We start from the raw sequence: 17,154 nt of genomic DNA, 5'->3' as shown, positions 1-17,154 counted from the left end.
CAATATGTGACCTTTTGTGTCTGGCATCATTTACTTAGCATACTGTTTTAAAGTTTAATCCATGTTATATAGCATGTATTAGTACTTGATTCTTTTTTATGACTGAATAATATTATGTGGATATGTGTCCCCTATTTTCTTTACCCATTCATCAGTTGATGGGCACTGGCTTATTTCTACCTTTTTAATGCTGCTGTGAACATTTGTGTTCAAGTTTTTGTTTGAATACCTGTTTTTGTTTTTTTGGAGTATATACCTAGGAATGGAGTTGTGTTATGCGTTTCTATTTTCTTTCTTACACAAAAGTTACTCTCTGTAGATAGTTTTGTAGTTTGCTTTTTTCACTTAGGATATTCTAAAAATCACTTCATATTAGTACTTAACAGATTTTTCTTTATTATTTATGTCTGTATGACTGCATAGTACTCCATTATATTGATATGCTGTCACTTATTAATTTCCTTGGGTGGACATTTATTTTCAATAATTTGCTATTACAAATAGTGCCACATCCAATAACTCTTATGCAGATGATGTTTTCCTCAGGGACAATTCCTAGAAGAGGGATTGTTGGCTCAGAGAGTAAATGTGCACAAAATTTTTATTAGATGTTGACAAGACATTGCCAAGTTCTTCCTAGGAGTTGTCCTTTTGTAACTTCCCATGAACAGTGTATGAATGTGTGTTTCCCCAAAGCCCTGCTAACAGTATGTTGTCAAACTTCTGAATTTTTGCCAGTCTGATATGTGAGAAGTGGCATCTCAGTGTGGTGTTCATTTGCATTTATTTTATACATAAAGTTCTGGATTTTTTAATTTAATTTTATTTTTTGATTTATTGTACACAAATGGAATACAACTTTTCATTTCTCTGGTTGTACACAAATGGATCTTTTCATAAAACTTGATAACCACTTATATGTTTGCATTTATTGCTCACTTTCCTTTTGAGTTTGGATTGATTGTTTTAGGTCTTTATATCAAGGAAATGTTTATTGGGGAAGTTGATCCTTTATCTGTGATACATTTTGCAAATACTTTTTCCTGGTTTTTCTTTGAAGCCCTTTTCTGGTTTAATTGGATTTATCAATCTGTTTTTTACTTGCAAGTGGATTTAGAATTAGTAGAAAGATTTTTACCATACCCAGCTTACAAAGGAATTTGCTTTTTTAAAGTACTTGTGTAGTTTTATTTTTGAAAATTTCATTTTGATGTTTATATGGATCTTACAAATGGATAGCCAACACTATTTATTAAGAAGTCCATCTTTCCCCAAGTGGTGTAAGTTGTCACCTTTATTATATACTAAATTTCCATACATGATTGGGTCTCTTTTCTAGATTGTATCTTTTACTTCATCTGGTCTCTATGTGTATGCCACTACCAAATATTTTAATTATTCATTTAATTTTTTTGAAATTGAGAATATTTGGGGATGAATAAAAAAGAGAGATTAAAATTGACAGTATTAGGAAGTTGATTTACACATGACCAGAAGAGAAAAACATGGCAAAAGTTTTCCTTTAGTGAGCAAATGTTTCTCTGCTGTTTAGTGTTAATATGACAAATTGTAAATTTGTCTAGTTGCTGTTCCTCATAAAATGGAAATCAGGATGCCGCAGTATCATAACTTGCAATTCCACTTTTTACAGTTAAGTTGTTCTGTCAAGTTCGTATAAAACCGAAGAGATGATTTCATGAAGGCTACTAGGATAAATACTTGATTCCAGATTTGTTTTAATTAGTTATACATGACAGTAGAATATACTTCGATACATGGAGTATAATATCTCATTCTTCTGGTTATACATGAAGTAGAATGCCACCAGTTGTATAGTTATATATGTATACAGGGTAATAATGTCTGGTTTATTTTACAATCTTTCCTATCTCCTGTCTCACTTTCAAAAAAGCTTTTTCTTCACACTAACAATTGTAATTAAATAGTCACACTTAACTCATCCTGATAGTTAACTTGTGTTTTCAGTTTTTGTAATAACATTTAGCCCAAGTTTTTGAATATAGCTTATTTTAAAGTTTCTTCTCTATGCACCTTGTGTAAAATCTTTATATGTTTGTATTTTGAATTCTTAATATTTTTCTTCCCAAATTCTCATATACAGAGAACAAATGACTAGCTTTTTGGTTTCCATTTTGACTTGGGACCATTTGTGTTTCTAAATAATTCAATAGGAAAGGATGCTAAAACACACAACAGAGGCAAGAGGAATGTAAAGAAATCTGCAGTGACAAAACCAAACAATATCAAGTCAATGTTCATTGCCAGTGCTGGAAAGAAAACCACAGATGTGAGTTTCATGGTTTCTGTATATTTTGTCTTTTCCTTTGAGAAATGAATTTAATATATGATTATACAAATATTAGCTGCTCAATACATATTTGACAACATTTTTCCAGCTTCACTTACTAAGTTGACTTTAGATTTCAAGTGAATTTAGGCATCTCAGTGGTTAGAACTTGGGAGATAGAAAAGAAAGACTGAACATAAAAACTGAATTGAAAGTGTGTTTCATTTCAGTGACTAACAGGAAGATCATGGAATGAGAATGAAAATAGATGATGGGAACTATAAATTTAAAATTTACAGCCTGGTGTGGTGGCACATGCCTATAATCCCAGAGGCTCAGGAGGCTGAGGCAGGAAGATTTCAAGTTCAAAGCCAGCTTCAGCAAAAGTGAGGTGTTAAGCAACCTGTCTCTAAATAAAATACAAAATAAGGCTGGGGGTGTAGCTCAGTGGTCAAGTGCCCCTGAGTTCAATCTCTGGTGCCTACCCCACCTCAATTTCTTTTACATATACACAGGTGGTAGTTAAAATTCGTGAATAGATAAGAGCACTTAGTATGAATGAAATTAAGAGGTAAGGACTGATTGGTTAGGTTCTTCCTTTCATGGTCATGTGTGGTCTGGGTGAAAATTTTATGTGCAGGGTTTTCTCATTTTGCCTTCCTTTATAATCTCTAGAAAGCTGTAGATTTGTCTAAGGATGAACTGCTAGGTGACATTCTACAAGATCTGAACACTGAGGTAAGTGATTCTCTGGGAGTTGTAAAATGTGCAGGGAACAGGTTTTAGAAATAGTTCAGTAGTTGTACAGAATAGACTTTTGTTAGAAGTTAAAAAATGCAAGGACAATACCACCAAAACAAATGTCCCACAAAAATAAAAATAAAATCTTCCAATTAGTTTCTTCTCACCATTTTAGGTGAGTAGTTTCCAGCTGTTACAGCTATGTGATTATGTAGATGGGGCTGTGTGGGTGTATGTTGGAAGTAGTAAGAATACACCTAGGAGTCAGTTCTGTGAATGCTTACTGCTTGTGTTCAGTTGCTTATAGCATATGTTCCTTAAATAGGTTGAAGCCTGTCAGTCTACACAATCAGGCGTAAGATCCTTGTCTTTAATTCTGAGTGGGAGCAAAGAAAGAGTTAGTATCCTATCCCTGATCAAACTCAAATAGGCTGATCTGCACTGTGAATTTGAAAATTGGCCATTTCTCATAAAGGCTAAGTGCTTATTTAGAAGTGTATTTCTAAGTGACTGTTGATCAGGATGACTAGCATCAACACTACACAGTTGTATGTATCTTGATAGTTTTTAAATGTAATACTCTGGAAGGATAAGTGAAAGACTTAAATTTTAAAAAGAAAAGAATTGGTGAGGGGTGGATTCAGTATCCAGGTTTTCTAGTGATTTCTGTAGTATTGTTGCTATAGTAACCACAGTACATGAACATAGATCCTGTGGGGGGGGGCAGGGAAGGGAATAAAAGTGCTTACTGGGTTTCAGTGAGCAAAGAAATATACTTTATCTATTACGTGGTAAACCAAGCCTGGCAGTGAATTGTCTGTCTTACCCTTCCTTTTAGACACCTCAAATAACTCTTCCACCTATAATAATGCCTAAAAAGAAAAGATCCACTGGAGCTTCTCTGAATCCTTTTGCTGTGCACACCCCCAAGATAAAGTGTGTAGAGGTACCCTGTCTTGACTTATGATATTGTTTTAAATTTATTTGTTTTTGCTTTTCTATGTGAAGGAAATGCCTTTGAATTTATTTTTGATTTTTAAAATTAGGACTGTCATTCAATATATAGTTTCATATATTTCAGAATAGCATGTGTCTCCTTTTTTCATAGTACATTTTGTAGTAACTAATGTGTGTTTATTATAGGTATTACAACTGTGCTAAATGCAATAATTTTCCTCCTGGAAACAAGTATTTTTTTTTTCTGTAAACCAAGGTAACAGTAAAATAATTGAAGCTGTTAAATTAATAATACATAAAACCTTTTTATAAATGGGAACTGTCATTATCTCTGGTCAAGGTAGGACAGTTGCATATTTTTCCTATGCAAGTCTAAGTGACTAAACATTTAAAAATGTTTACAGGCAATTCCTTCAGGAAAAACTGCTTCCCCTGTCTCCAGAAAGGAGCTTTCATTAACTCCTGTTCCTCTTAAACGAGCTGAATTTGCTGGTAAGTCTGATGTCAGGCAGAAATGCAAGAGTGTTGAGCAGTTGCTGTCACAATGGTAGAAGAGCTGGAGGCAATTATGAAGGTATTGTGATGGCAAGTCTAAGTATGAAAGATTTGGATTCATAGTGCTAAAAGTTAAAAACATCCAATTTGGAGATTAAAGGGAAATACAAGCATAGTGTAGGAAAAGGGATGTGCTGATATTTCAGTGTTGGGTAAACCTTTGTGCATCAGGAACTAGCATGTGACAGGAATATATGCTGATGCCTATAGGAGAGCTGGTGCAACCAGAGTGTCCAGAAGATGAGCATGAGTCAGAGGAAATGGAGTTTGAAGATGGTGACTTCGATGAACCCATGGAAGCCGAGGACGTGGACATGAAGTCTGTGGCTACCAAGACTTGGGACCAAGAGAGTGAGCCAGCAGAGTGGATGAAACACAAGGCAGATCCTGGGAGAGAGACCATGTCTTGCTTGTAAGAGCATTTTCTGATTATTATTTTTTTCCTGGCAAATAGCACTCTAATTAATCTATTAGATTTTGAGAGGTTTTGGAAAATTTGATTTCTGCAGGGGAAATTTTCTCCCAGATGTCTCTTGTTGGGGCATTGATCAGGAAGACGACAGCAGTTTCTCAGCACAGGAAGTTCAAGTGGATTCCAGTGAACTGCCATTGGTAAAAGGGACAGATGAAGAACAAGTGTTCCAGTTTTATTGGCTGGATGCTTATGAAGATCAGTACAACCAACCAGGTAATCAAAGATAAAATAAACATACGTCTTGATGGAATAGCAAGTTTTCCCTTAAATACTTAGTGAGGAAAATTGGCACAGGCTCTGCACTCAGCGTATGTGCATTGTAGAAGAGCAGTACTTGTTCATTGTAATGTGCATGAGCCACCCTGGTGGAGAGGAGCTGTGATGTGAATAGTCCTTAAAAATGCCTATTCCAAAAATCAGTTATATGGGATGTTTGAATGTGCTTGTAGTTTGCCGTTGATATATCTAAAGTTACAGGATACTTCAAATGGAATCAGTCATTAATTTGTCTCTTTATTTAGCAAATTGGATACCTGTTGTATGTCAGGCACTGAGACGGGGTGAACAAACTGCACAAATTCCCTAGGCTATAATGTGGCTTATATTTTAATGGGGTGGAAGTGGGTGGGGGGAAATTGGCAGTAAATAAAAGAAACTGGTAATACCAGTGATGTAAAAGGGAGCTAGTTGGAGGATTGTCAGTGAAGGCCTATTTTAAGAGATGATTCCTGAGCTAAGATGTGAGGCACATACAGAGTTGAGGAAAGGGCATCTCAACTTAACAATCCAGTAAGTGGGAAGGACTGGCAAGAAGGAGGCCTGTGTGATTGTAGCATAGTTATCAAGTGAAAGATTGGTATGCAGTGAAGTTGGAGATAAATCAAAAGCCCACATATTGATGGATGGTCCCATAATTGAGTTTATATTTCAACAGGAACTCTCTTGTCTGTGAAGAGAATAGGCAGAGCATGTACGTGCATGCTTGTACATACACTTGTGGAAGGATGGTCTGTAGTGGGCTAGGAAAGTGCAGAAGCCTTGGAGATTGGTCAGTCCAGGGCAGAGGTGCTAGTTACCTGGACCCTAGAGGGTAGGAAGAGAGAAATGAAGGCATTTAACAAGTATTTTGACGCAAACTTATTGATGGATTGGATTGGGGCTTTGATGGAAAGGGGGAATCAAGACTGATTCCCAGGTCATCCTAATGAGCTAGTACTGTGAATTCTTGATTCACAAAATGCTGGGAAGAAGTTGAAGAAAAGGGCCACCCAACAAATGAAACAAAAAGTTTATTCTCCTTTAAGAATTCATAGGACTGACCTTCTGATGAGGGGGTCTTACTAACTTACTCCTTGTAAAGAAAAAAAAATCACCTGAGAGGTGCTCAGAATGCTCTTACTATGACAGAGGAGGCTCATTTCATTTTGAGCAATGATAACTGTTAGAAAAGACCCTCCTAGAATTGAACAGATACCTTTCTGGTGGTGTTTCTGGGCCTGTTTCTCTTTAACCAAATTGAATGTCTTATTTCAGTTTTTCAGAACAACTTTTTTTAAAAACTTAAAAATCACCTCCAAATGAATGCTTTTTCACTAAACAGAAATAGTGGAGTGTCTCTCTCTCTCTCTCTCTCTCTCTCTCTCTCTCTCTCTCTCTCTCTCTCTCTCTCTAATCTTTATCCTCCACCTAAAAAATAGGGGGCCAAGTAATTTTGACATATCTCATTTGATTTTCATTAAACAAATCTCTGAATTTCAGTAGCTGCCTATTAGTCCTTGGATATTTTTTTGGTCCTGGGGTTCTTATCCTCTTCTTGTTTTCTAAGACCTCTGGGAAAACGTCTCAACTTCATGGAACAGAGATGTGATAGGCAGCATATGAACCCCCACATCCCCAAAGATGTCTATGTACTAACATTTGGAGCCTGTGATATGTTTCCTTGCAAGGAAAAAGGGACCTTATAGATTTGATTAAATTAAGGATCTCAAGATTAGGACAGAATCTAAGTTGGCCCAATGTAATCCAGAAATCCTTGTAAAAGGGAAGGTCATAGTCAGAGAAGGAGATGTAACTTGGAAGCAGAAGTTGAAGTCATGCAGGTTTACCAACCAAGGAATGTGGACAGCTCTTGGAAGTTGGAAATGGCAAGGAAAGGATTGTGCCCTAGTGCAACCCTGCTGACAAATTTGGTACTCCTGACCTCCAGAGCTCTAAGATCATAAATTTGTGTTGCTTAAGCATCTAAAAAGACAGGAGGTTATCCAATTTCTTTTTCTGTCTCTTTGAGTCCTTCACTGTGGGAATGGGCATGACAAGATCTGTTGAAATAATGTAAAATATAGGATATACCCTTAAATAGAATTGTATGATGTAAACTGCTTTTCAAGTTGGTTTCCTGGAGGCTGCATCTAGTAAAAATGGAGTAACTCTATGTCAGTAAAGCATGTGTGTGAATAAGAAGAATGAGTATTAAACATCAGACTTGAAGACTAGATTTACCTTAAAGATAATTGGCCATTGCCTTTATCTAGAAAAATGTTAATGTTCCTGGGAGAGGGGACAGAAACATTAATGTGCTTCCTTTTATCAGATACATATACACTTGTAGAACCACTTTGTTGCATGCTACCATGTTTTAGTTTCTGAGATAAAGATAAAATCAATCTTAGAAATGGTATCTTAACCTACTTTAGCTAGGGTAAGCTGATTTGGTAGACCTTCTCACCTCTTTGACTACTTCTTTGTTACTCTGCTGGAAGGTAGGCTAGAAAGTATGTTTATGTAAGACTGAGCAGATGATTTCTGATCCATTGCTGAACTCCCAGTGGGGTTGCCCCATTGTACAACCTCAGGGGATACCACGTTCACAGCACAGCAGTGTGAGTGGTGTACCCTGAAGCTGTGCAACATGGTGGACTTGCTTATCCCAGTACTGTTCCCTGTACTTTGCTGTGTCTGCTCAATGCTGTATTTTATTCCAGTCTTGGTTAATGGTTCCATCAAAACCAGAAACCTGGAAGCCATCCTTGATGCCCTCCTTTTCCTCACTTCCATTACCAAGTCTTGTTGCTTTATTCCTTCTAAAGTAGATAACCTAACTCCTCATAACTGGTGCCCCTTGATCCCTTGTTACCTACTGAATTCATTGTACCAGCCTCCTAATTGATCTTTAAACTGTTATCTTCCACACTACTGCCAGAGTGGTTGATCAGAAGGGTAACATTGACTATGTCTTCTCCTCATTTAAAAAAATCCTCACTATCTATTGCCTATAACATAGAGTTTAAGCTCCTTAACACATTTCTGAGGCCTGCTGTCTATGAATTTTTGCCCTAGAAATTGCTCCTTCATGTCCCTTTATTCATGGTGTTTGTCTGACTGGGATCCCCTTATCTGACACATTCTTCAAGATTCAGCTCAGGTGTCTTTTCCTGAGGGTTTTCCTAAACCTCTAGATGGACCTCAGAGCCCTGTGACCTCATCATATCCTTTCTCATTGTAGCATTTGTCATGTGATTTTGAAATGATCCGAATCTGTTTTTCTCTCTCTCCCAAAGCCTTTAAGCTGCTAGAAGACTGGAATCTTTCATTTCAGTATTTAGTACAGTGCCAGGCCCGTAGTAGATATTCAGTAAATGGTCTTTGAAATAAACTACATAGTGATTGGCAGTCTTGTGGATGTACATGGAGGGTTACAGAGAACCAGAGTTGAATTTGTTGCCGTTATTTAATTTGCTTCTTAAATTCTTGTAGCAGTGTGAAATAAGAATGAGTAACACAAAAGTGGATGGTGACCTCCCTCCCAAGTAAGTGCCTATAAAGCATCATTGCCAGTGTTGGTTACCAAGGATCAGAACTTTAAACAACAGTCCTGGGCTGGGGTTGTAGCTCAGTGGAAAAGCACTTGTCATGCATGTGCGAGGTACTAGACATGATCTTCAGCACCACATAAAAATAAATAAAGATATTGTGTCCATCTCCAACTAAAGAAAAAGATAACAGTCCTCTTTCTTCCTTTGTGAAAATAAGTTTGTTATTTCCACCTTTTGTTTTTTGGTTTATACTCATTAGTAAACAGCATTGTTTCACAGGGCAAAATCTACTAAGGTACCATCACGTCCACTAAAACAGTCACTGACCATTTGCAGCTCTTTTAATTTAAACTACTTAAAAGGAAATGAAATTTAAAATTCAGTTTCTCAGCCAGTAACCACCTTTCAGGTGCTTAATTGCCATATGTGAAAAATAGCTTCTATTTTGGATAGGTCAGATAACAAACAAATACATCATCACAGACATTTCTCTTAACTAGTGCTAGTTTGTACTAAGGGATATTGGAGGCTATGATTGAAGCATTGAGGCACAACTAAATTTGTAAAGTAACCAATTTATGCTATATGTTGGATTTCTGATTCCAGGCCAGTGTCATGGATAGGCTTTTTAAATCGGTAATGGGGGAAAAAACTTTTTTGGTGGTGTTAGGAATTCAGCCAAGGGCCTTGTGCATACTAACCATGTACTCTACCACATGCCTCTACCACATACCTCCAGCCCAGGGAAATATTTTGCAAATAACTTTTTTGAGTTGGGGTGTCCCACTATGTTGCCCATGTTGGTCTCAGACATCTGGGCTCAAGAAATTCTCCTGTCTCAGCTGTCTGAGTAGCTGGGGCTACAGGCACATGCCATGGTGGCCAGCTGATATTTTTTGCAATTGAAATAGGTACTAATCCTATTACTGGTCTGTCATATAAGTGCTGAAAAAGGCTTCAGAGATTATCTAGTCTAGTTACTCACTTAGCAGGAAACCAAGGCTCTGAAAAAATGAAAGCAGTTGGCTCTTTAGTAGAAGTCAGGGCTTCTCATCATCAGTCCACGTTGCTATTTGGTGGTACTTTGCAAGTTGTGTCCTCCGCAGTGGCACATCTTTCTCTCTTTTGATGCCAATGGGTTAAATAAAATAGCTTTTTAAAAAGTCCTTTAATCTCAGAGGGTTGAACAGTTTCATCATGACAGTAGGTAATGATCACTGAGCTTTGTGAAAATCAATGCTGCTAATAAAAATGAAGTACTCCCAAAGACCCTGTTATTGTTTCTCACTTTCTTACAGATTCTAAGTCAGTCAGTTGTTGCTGAATGCACCATAATTATGAAAAGAATTTTACTCTTTGCATATGGGAAGATATCCTGTCTTCATTATGACTTTTTCAAGGTTGAATAATCCTGACTGCACCTGGTTTCAGCTAGTAACTTTGGGGGGAATGTAATCTTTGTTTACCATGATCTTTTTGTGGCAAACGAGGCATAAACAGTGTCAAATGTGTTGCATGAAGTGTGATATTAGTTTGACTGTGAAATGAGCTATTTGAATCTTTGAATCCAATATTAGGGTCTTTATTTTTCTTTGCATGGAATTTTGTTTTTCCATCTTTAACTGTCGTGTGGATGACTTCTAATTTTCTGAGCTACTGTGATTTTTTTCTTTAAATCATCCCACAGTCCGCCCTTTTCTCTCCCTTATCTCCCCCCACCCCAGCTGAAAATCACACAACTCTTGTAAGAGTTTTAATCATCTGCAGAAATAAAAATCCTTAGATAGTCTTATTTCTACTAGGATGAGTGACAAAAGGAAATACTGATGATGAGCTGTCTTGTGAAACTGGGGTAATTGGCTTTGTGAACAGTAGCCTTTGCATGTACCAGAATTTTCTTAGTTTCTCAGATAAATGACTGTTCAGAGGCTATGTTGATTATTGCTCTCTAATCACGGAGCCCTGGAGTTTTTACAGTGACCATCTCTTGGGTTGACTCTCAAATCTTAGAAGTTCTTTCTTAATGGCCAGTTTTCTGTTGAAGGAATGGGGAGAACAATGATTTGATGTCTAGAAAGGCATGTTTTTACTTTGTTGTATATATTACTGAGGAATCTCAAAAAGAGGATAGCTACTGATTTTGTTAGTAAACCATTTGTTAAATTGAAGCAGAAGAGAAAGTAACATTATAAATACTAACTAGCCAGATGTCTTAAGTAGCTTGTGACATAGAAAGGGTGAAAGTAGAACCTGTTATGAGATATTTATGTTTATGTAGAATAGTAGATATGTGTTAGCCAGCCTTTCATCACTGTGACCAAATACCTGACAAGGACAACTTAGAGGAGGAAAAGTTTATTTTGGGCTCATGGTTTCAGAGGTTCAGTCCATGAACCTCTGACTCTATTGCTCTGGAACCAAGGTGAGGCAGAACATCATGGTGGAAGGGTGCGGTGGAGGAAAGCTGCTTTAGCACATGGTAGCCAGGAAGCAGAGAGGGGAATTCAATTGCAAGGGACAAAATATAAACCTCAAAGGCATGCCCCTAGTGATGCAATTTCTCTAACCATGCCCCACCTGTCTATAGTTTCCATCCAGTTAGTCTATTCAAACTAGAATGGACTGGTTAGGTTACAACTCTCATAATCTAATCCTTTTACTTCTGAATATTTCAGCATCAACAGGAGCTTTTGGGAGACACCTCATATCCAAACCATAATAAGATACAAGATGAATTTTTTTCCCAAATACAACTTTACATATAGAAAAATACTGACATATATATCCTAATACATGAATATTGTTTTTTTAAATCAGTAAATGCAAATACTAAAAATAAATTTAGAATGATACTCTCATTTGTAAGTTTTCATGAGGTTTTAATAGAAGATTTGTTGGACACTAGTTTTTTTTCTTAATCTGGGTAATACTGGTTATAGGGAATATTTATACCAAATTAGAGAATTATTCTGTCCCCTTTCTCTCAGGGGTTGTACCACTGTGATAGTGTAGTACGACATAAATACTGGGTTAAGAACTGATTTTATATATTTGCTGTTAGAATGAGTTATCACAAAGGCATCAATGTGTGACTACATTCAGTGAGCCTTTATGTTGTTTCTATGATTTAGTGTAATTGCAGTGTTTTCTTTTTAATTATTTAATTTAGTTTTCCCTTCTTTTTTCAGGTGTGGTATTTCTGTTTGGAAAAGTTTGTATTGAATCAGCCAAGACCTATGTGAGCTGTTGTGTCATGGTAAAAAACATTGAGCGAACACTCTATTTCCTTCCCCGTGAAATGGTAAGAATTAGTGATTAGCTTTGAGATCTCAGTAATTATATATGGCACCCATTCTCTATATTGTCAACCCTGTCCTTCAGCAGGATAGTAGTTCTTTATAACCTCGATGCTTTCTTACTTCCTGCCTTGTGACCACTGATTGTCACCAATTCCAATAGAGGTTGGGGAAATCCGAGAAATGAAGTAGAACTCAGTTTTCCAACTTGTTAGAATGAAAGTGTCTGAGTTTTAATACATCATATTATATTTATTTCCCTTACTCCTCATTTCCATAGTAATTGGGTTTGAGACTCTAAGGCTCTAAAACATGACATGACATTTGGCCCAGTTTTCCTGCTCTTGCTGCATAGGCAGCAGTAATATTTCCCCTGTAGCCATTTAATATCAGTTCCATTTGCTTCTTCTCCTGTATTTGGGACTTTTAACATCTCCAGTCTGCTCCCAGTCTCAGCCCCTACCCATTTCTGTTGAATTGTGGAGCATCTTGGTCAGGATTTAAAATCCTTATTTTCCCATTTTTCTTTTTTTAGGATTGATCATCTTTGCCTTGCTTTATGATGCTTTGGGAGGAATTGGCCATTGGGTTTAGTATTTTTGAGGGATTGTTTTTGCCTTTGAACTCATCTTTGAGACTATTAAATGTTTAAATGGGTGAGGATGAAAACTGTTTTATACTTGGGTTTTTGGTGATTAAGAAGATCTTATGTACAGATACCTTTTCTCCCTTTCTCCTTTCCACGGGAGAACAGAAAGTTGATCTAAATACAGGGAAAGAAACAGAAACTCCGGTTACAATGAAGGATGTTTATGATGAATTTGATGAAAGAATAGCAGCAAAATATAAAATTATGAAGTTCAAGTCCAAGGTTTGTATTTGGTGGTGAATTTCCCCCCAGCTTTGTTTTTTTGTGTTCATGTCTTGATTTAGCAAATAGTTATTGTGTTTCTACTTCATACAAAGTGCCTTCTGCATATCTCTATCTCGTGGAATGGAAATCTCATAGGCATGAATATAAAAACAGTGTATTAGATTTTTTAAATATTTTTCTTTCTTTTTAAACTACTTATAAAATAATGGTCATGAATTTGAATATATAGATAACTTGAAGCAAATTATTACTTCAAATGTTTACATGTGTTGCTTTATTCTGAAATGGCTAGGAAACATGATTTTATTATTAGTTATTGCCAATGCTTTTTGGTTAGAAGGTTAAGTAAGTTTTTATTTTAAAAATCAGGGACTATGATGTTATTTCTGATAGAATGAAAATATTCTATTAATGTGATATGTATGAAAAATTGTCCAAGCTGGTATTGGTGGCACATGCCTCTAATCTCAGTGACTTGGGAGGCTGAGGCAGAAGGATTACAAGTTTGACACCAACAGTAGTAACTTAGTGAGACCTTGTCTCAAAAAATAAAAATAGCTGGGGTAAAGCTCAGTGGAGAATGACTCTAAAAAAATAGGAATTTTGTTTTGATATTAGTGAGGTATTGATGCCTTTGGCCATAATTGTGGGGTCTGTAGCCCGTGAAAATATTGGATATTAGTAGTGATGGCAAGAAAGGGAGGATTGAGTTGCAAAAGATACAGCTAACACTCTTAACTGCTTAAGTTTTGAATTGTGGCTGAGACACTTCCTTAAATTTCTGGAAGTAATGCACAAGGTCCTGGGTTTGATTCCTAGCACTGCAAACAAAAACTAAAAACATAAAATTCCAGGGGAAATGTGGTGTAATGGTGAAGAGTATGAATGCTAGGGTTAGGTTGCTTGTGCTTTAAGTCCTAGCCCTACTGCTTACTAGTATGTGACTGTACTCGTGGCTTCTCTGTGCCTGTTTCTTCATTATCAAATGGGGCCCTATTGCAAGGATTGTCCAAGGGGTTAAATCTGTTGATTCATATTGAATGATTAGAATAGTACTTGACACACAGCCAATACTCAGTGCATATGAACTATAATTTTAATGTTAATTATTATAGCAAGATAGAGTTGCTTAATGTCAATTAGTCACAAATAATTTTTATTTTTTATTTTGAGACAGGGTCTTGCTATGTTGCTGAGGTGGGCCTTACACTCATGATTCTCCCACCTCAGAATTTTGAGTAGCTGAGATTATAGGCATGTGCCACAACCTGGCTCTTGTAAATGATTTAATGCATTAACATTGTAAAAAAATTAATCTTTTCTTGCTCCAATTTGAATGCAAGTATTTTGACGTTCTCTAGTGTCCAAGAAAAGTCCTTTTAACATTGTCACTGAGTGTCTTAGTCCTAGTTGAAAGGTGAAACGATACCTTTTTGGCTTTAATTATTCTTATATCCCATAAGGATGCTAGATTCTTGATTATTTAACATAGGAGCATGTATTTTTTATGTAATGCTGGCTAATTTGATTTTTGAAAGGTTTTTTTGTCTTAATGATTTTTAAAAATATCTGTTTATCCAGACAGTGGAAAAGAACTATGCTTTTGAAATACCTGATGTTCCAGAAAAATCTGAGTACTTGGAAGTTAGATACTCGGTAAGTTAAAGAAAATTACTGGGTTTTGGTGAATGACATTTTTTTCTATTTTTGAACTTTCAACTAGCTTTCAATTCGGAGTATTGGCAGGGCTCCTCAAGCCCACAGTTCATTGAGGTGGACTTACAGTAATGAATAATCGAAATGGATGAAATTAATTTTAAGTACATAGTCTACAGGTTATACTGCCTTTCTCTGCTTTCAAGTATGCAGCTTTAAACAAATAACTTGAAACAGCACAATTGTTTGTCAAGTGGAATGAATGCCACATGATGGAGTTGAACATCATTAGTCTGTTAAGTGTCTCTTGTAAGCAGTGGAAAGGTGAGAGAGGAGTGTCAGTAGCATCATTATAGTGCTGCTCTTGCTCCTGTGACAGGCAAGGTCGTTGCTGCAGGGTGTTAATTAACTGGACCTTAACCTCTTTTTACCTCTGTTCTAGTGTTTTGATCCCACAATGTTGGAAAAGGGAAACTTTTAAGAAATGTTTTTGACAGTGGTGATGAAAAGTACCATGGAAACATTTTCAATGAGTCCCACTCTATTGCTTTCATTCTTCTAATGGAGTGGTACTTACTTGGCTATTCTTTATCAGTGAGGCATGTACAGCTCTGGACACAAATTCTCTCTTGGGGGAGCTTCTTGGCCTATTTTCTTCTAATGGGTGTCATCAAGATGCATTATTTTGTCATCGTGAATTGTTTTTGTTTCCTACTGTGAATTGTTTTGGATTTCATTTGTAGCAAATTACATTTCATATGTATCAAAGGGGTTTTTTTCTGCTGCTTCATAGAGAGGCTTTTGTTTATTTCAAATATAGACTTTGGAAAATGTGAAGTAATAGTTTTAAACAAAAAAGATTTTTTTTGCGTTTTTTTTTTAGGCAGAAGTACCACAGCTTCCTCAGGATTTGAAAGGAGAAACTTTTTCTCATGTATTTGGAACCAACACATCCAGCTTGGAACTGTTCTTAATGAACAGAAAGATCAAAGGACCTTGTTGGCTTGAAGTGAAAAATCCACGTAAGGAAAGATTTAGTCATAATGCATAATTAGATTGCTGATAAATGTGTTTTTCCCCCCAAAGGGAAGTTAAGGAATTGATCTATTTATTTTAGTGTATTTACTTCCTTTTGTATTTTTTCTTCAAGGTTTTCCTTGAGTGATTGTAGGGAATATATTTGGAATCACTTTATCTCTGTAAGGCCTGGCAGTTTAGTCTAGTGTGAGGGCTTAGTTAGCACAGGCAGCTGTTTGGGGTGCATCCCTCATTATGCTGTTGTTTGCATGTACTTCCCACCTGGCTGATAATACCCAGCTGTTCTCCATAGTAAACTGCTGCTGACCTTTGGAGGGGAGGAGAATCACTACTTAATTTGGATAGTGCTTGTTTTGCCCATTACTTGATATTTTTCAGCACTTGTATCTAAGGTCCTTTTTTTATCTTCATGAATCTCTTCAAAATGTTTTATGCTTCCTCCAAGGTAGTGCTTTGAGCTTTTAAACCTATCTTGGGTCCTGGATTCTTTAGATAATTTTACAAAAGCTATGGATGATTTTTCTCAAGAAAATGAGCATATGTACACACATACCCAGTAAGTGGCTTATTTTTAATTAGATGTTATGCCATTTTTAATAGAAGATAGGACTGAAGAATATCAGTTAATCACAGATGTCATAATTATAGTATTTTTTAAGTTAAAAAAAGCTATTGATGTGTTATGTCTATTTTTTCCAGAGCTCTTGAGTCAGCCAATCAGTTGGTGTAAATTTGAGGTGATGGCTTTGAAACCAGACCTGGTGAATGTAATTAAGGATATTGGTCCTCCTCCACTTGTGGTGATGTCTTTCAGCATGAAAACATTGCAGAATGCAAAGAACCATCAAAATGAGGTAAAAAAAAAATAGGACATAGTTTGTATTTCTGCCTTAGAAGTGATACTTGCCTGAACTTGTATAGCTTTACTGCTTTTTGGAGGTGAAACAATACTAATTTACTACCAAACTTCATTTTGGAGAATGAATTGAATTTGTCTGTTTGGTATTGTGAATTTTTTTCAAGGACTTAAATTGCTGGAAATATTTTATTTTTTAAATGGACACAGAGAATAATACAATGAATTTCCTATACCAATCACACATATTCAGCATTTAGCAAGATTTTGTAACACTTGTTTTTGTTCCTTCCCTTTTTACCTTTTGAAGTATTTTAAGGCCAATTTCAGAAAGTATGTCATTTTAATCTTGTATGCCTTCATGTACTTCTCTCAAAATACGCACATTTTCTTATATACCATCATTAGCACGCCCAATAACATTAACAGTGATTCCTTGATTTAATCTGAAATCCCCAGTATATACTTAAATGACTCCATTTCTCACAATGTCTTTTAACAGATGGTTTGAATCAGGATTTACACAAGATTCACAGATGGTGTTTAATTTTTGTGCCACTTCTGTCTCTTAAATGGGAATAGCGCC

The 17,154-nt window shown here is 36.3% G+C and overlaps 1 protein-coding gene across 1 annotated transcript in view; it reads left to right on the top strand.

Moving 5' to 3' along the window:
- Positions 1-17,154, top strand: part of POLA1 (DNA polymerase alpha 1, catalytic subunit) — a 288,381-nt gene that overhangs the window by 14,007 nt on the left and 257,220 nt on the right. The window contains exons 5-15 of the mRNA XM_079122812.1: positions 2,193-2,308; positions 2,984-3,046; positions 3,888-3,980; positions 4,411-4,498; positions 4,772-4,973; positions 5,071-5,249; positions 12,037-12,149; positions 12,899-13,015; positions 14,600-14,674; positions 15,558-15,696; positions 16,412-16,566. Coding sequence (XP_078978938.1) covers positions 2,193-2,308; positions 2,984-3,046; positions 3,888-3,980; positions 4,411-4,498; positions 4,772-4,973; positions 5,071-5,249; positions 12,037-12,149; positions 12,899-13,015; positions 14,600-14,674; positions 15,558-15,696; positions 16,412-16,566 — 1,340 coding nt within the window. The remainder of the gene's footprint in view (positions 1-2,192; positions 2,309-2,983; positions 3,047-3,887; positions 3,981-4,410; positions 4,499-4,771; positions 4,974-5,070; positions 5,250-12,036; positions 12,150-12,898; positions 13,016-14,599; positions 14,675-15,557; positions 15,697-16,411; positions 16,567-17,154) is intronic.

This window comes from Sciurus vulgaris, assembly GCF_902686455.1.
Source record: "Sciurus vulgaris genome assembly, chromosome: X".
Classification (NCBI taxonomy): Eukaryota; Metazoa; Chordata; class Mammalia; order Rodentia; family Sciuridae; genus Sciurus; species Sciurus vulgaris.
This window is presented reverse-complemented; position numbering and strand designations above follow the sequence as displayed.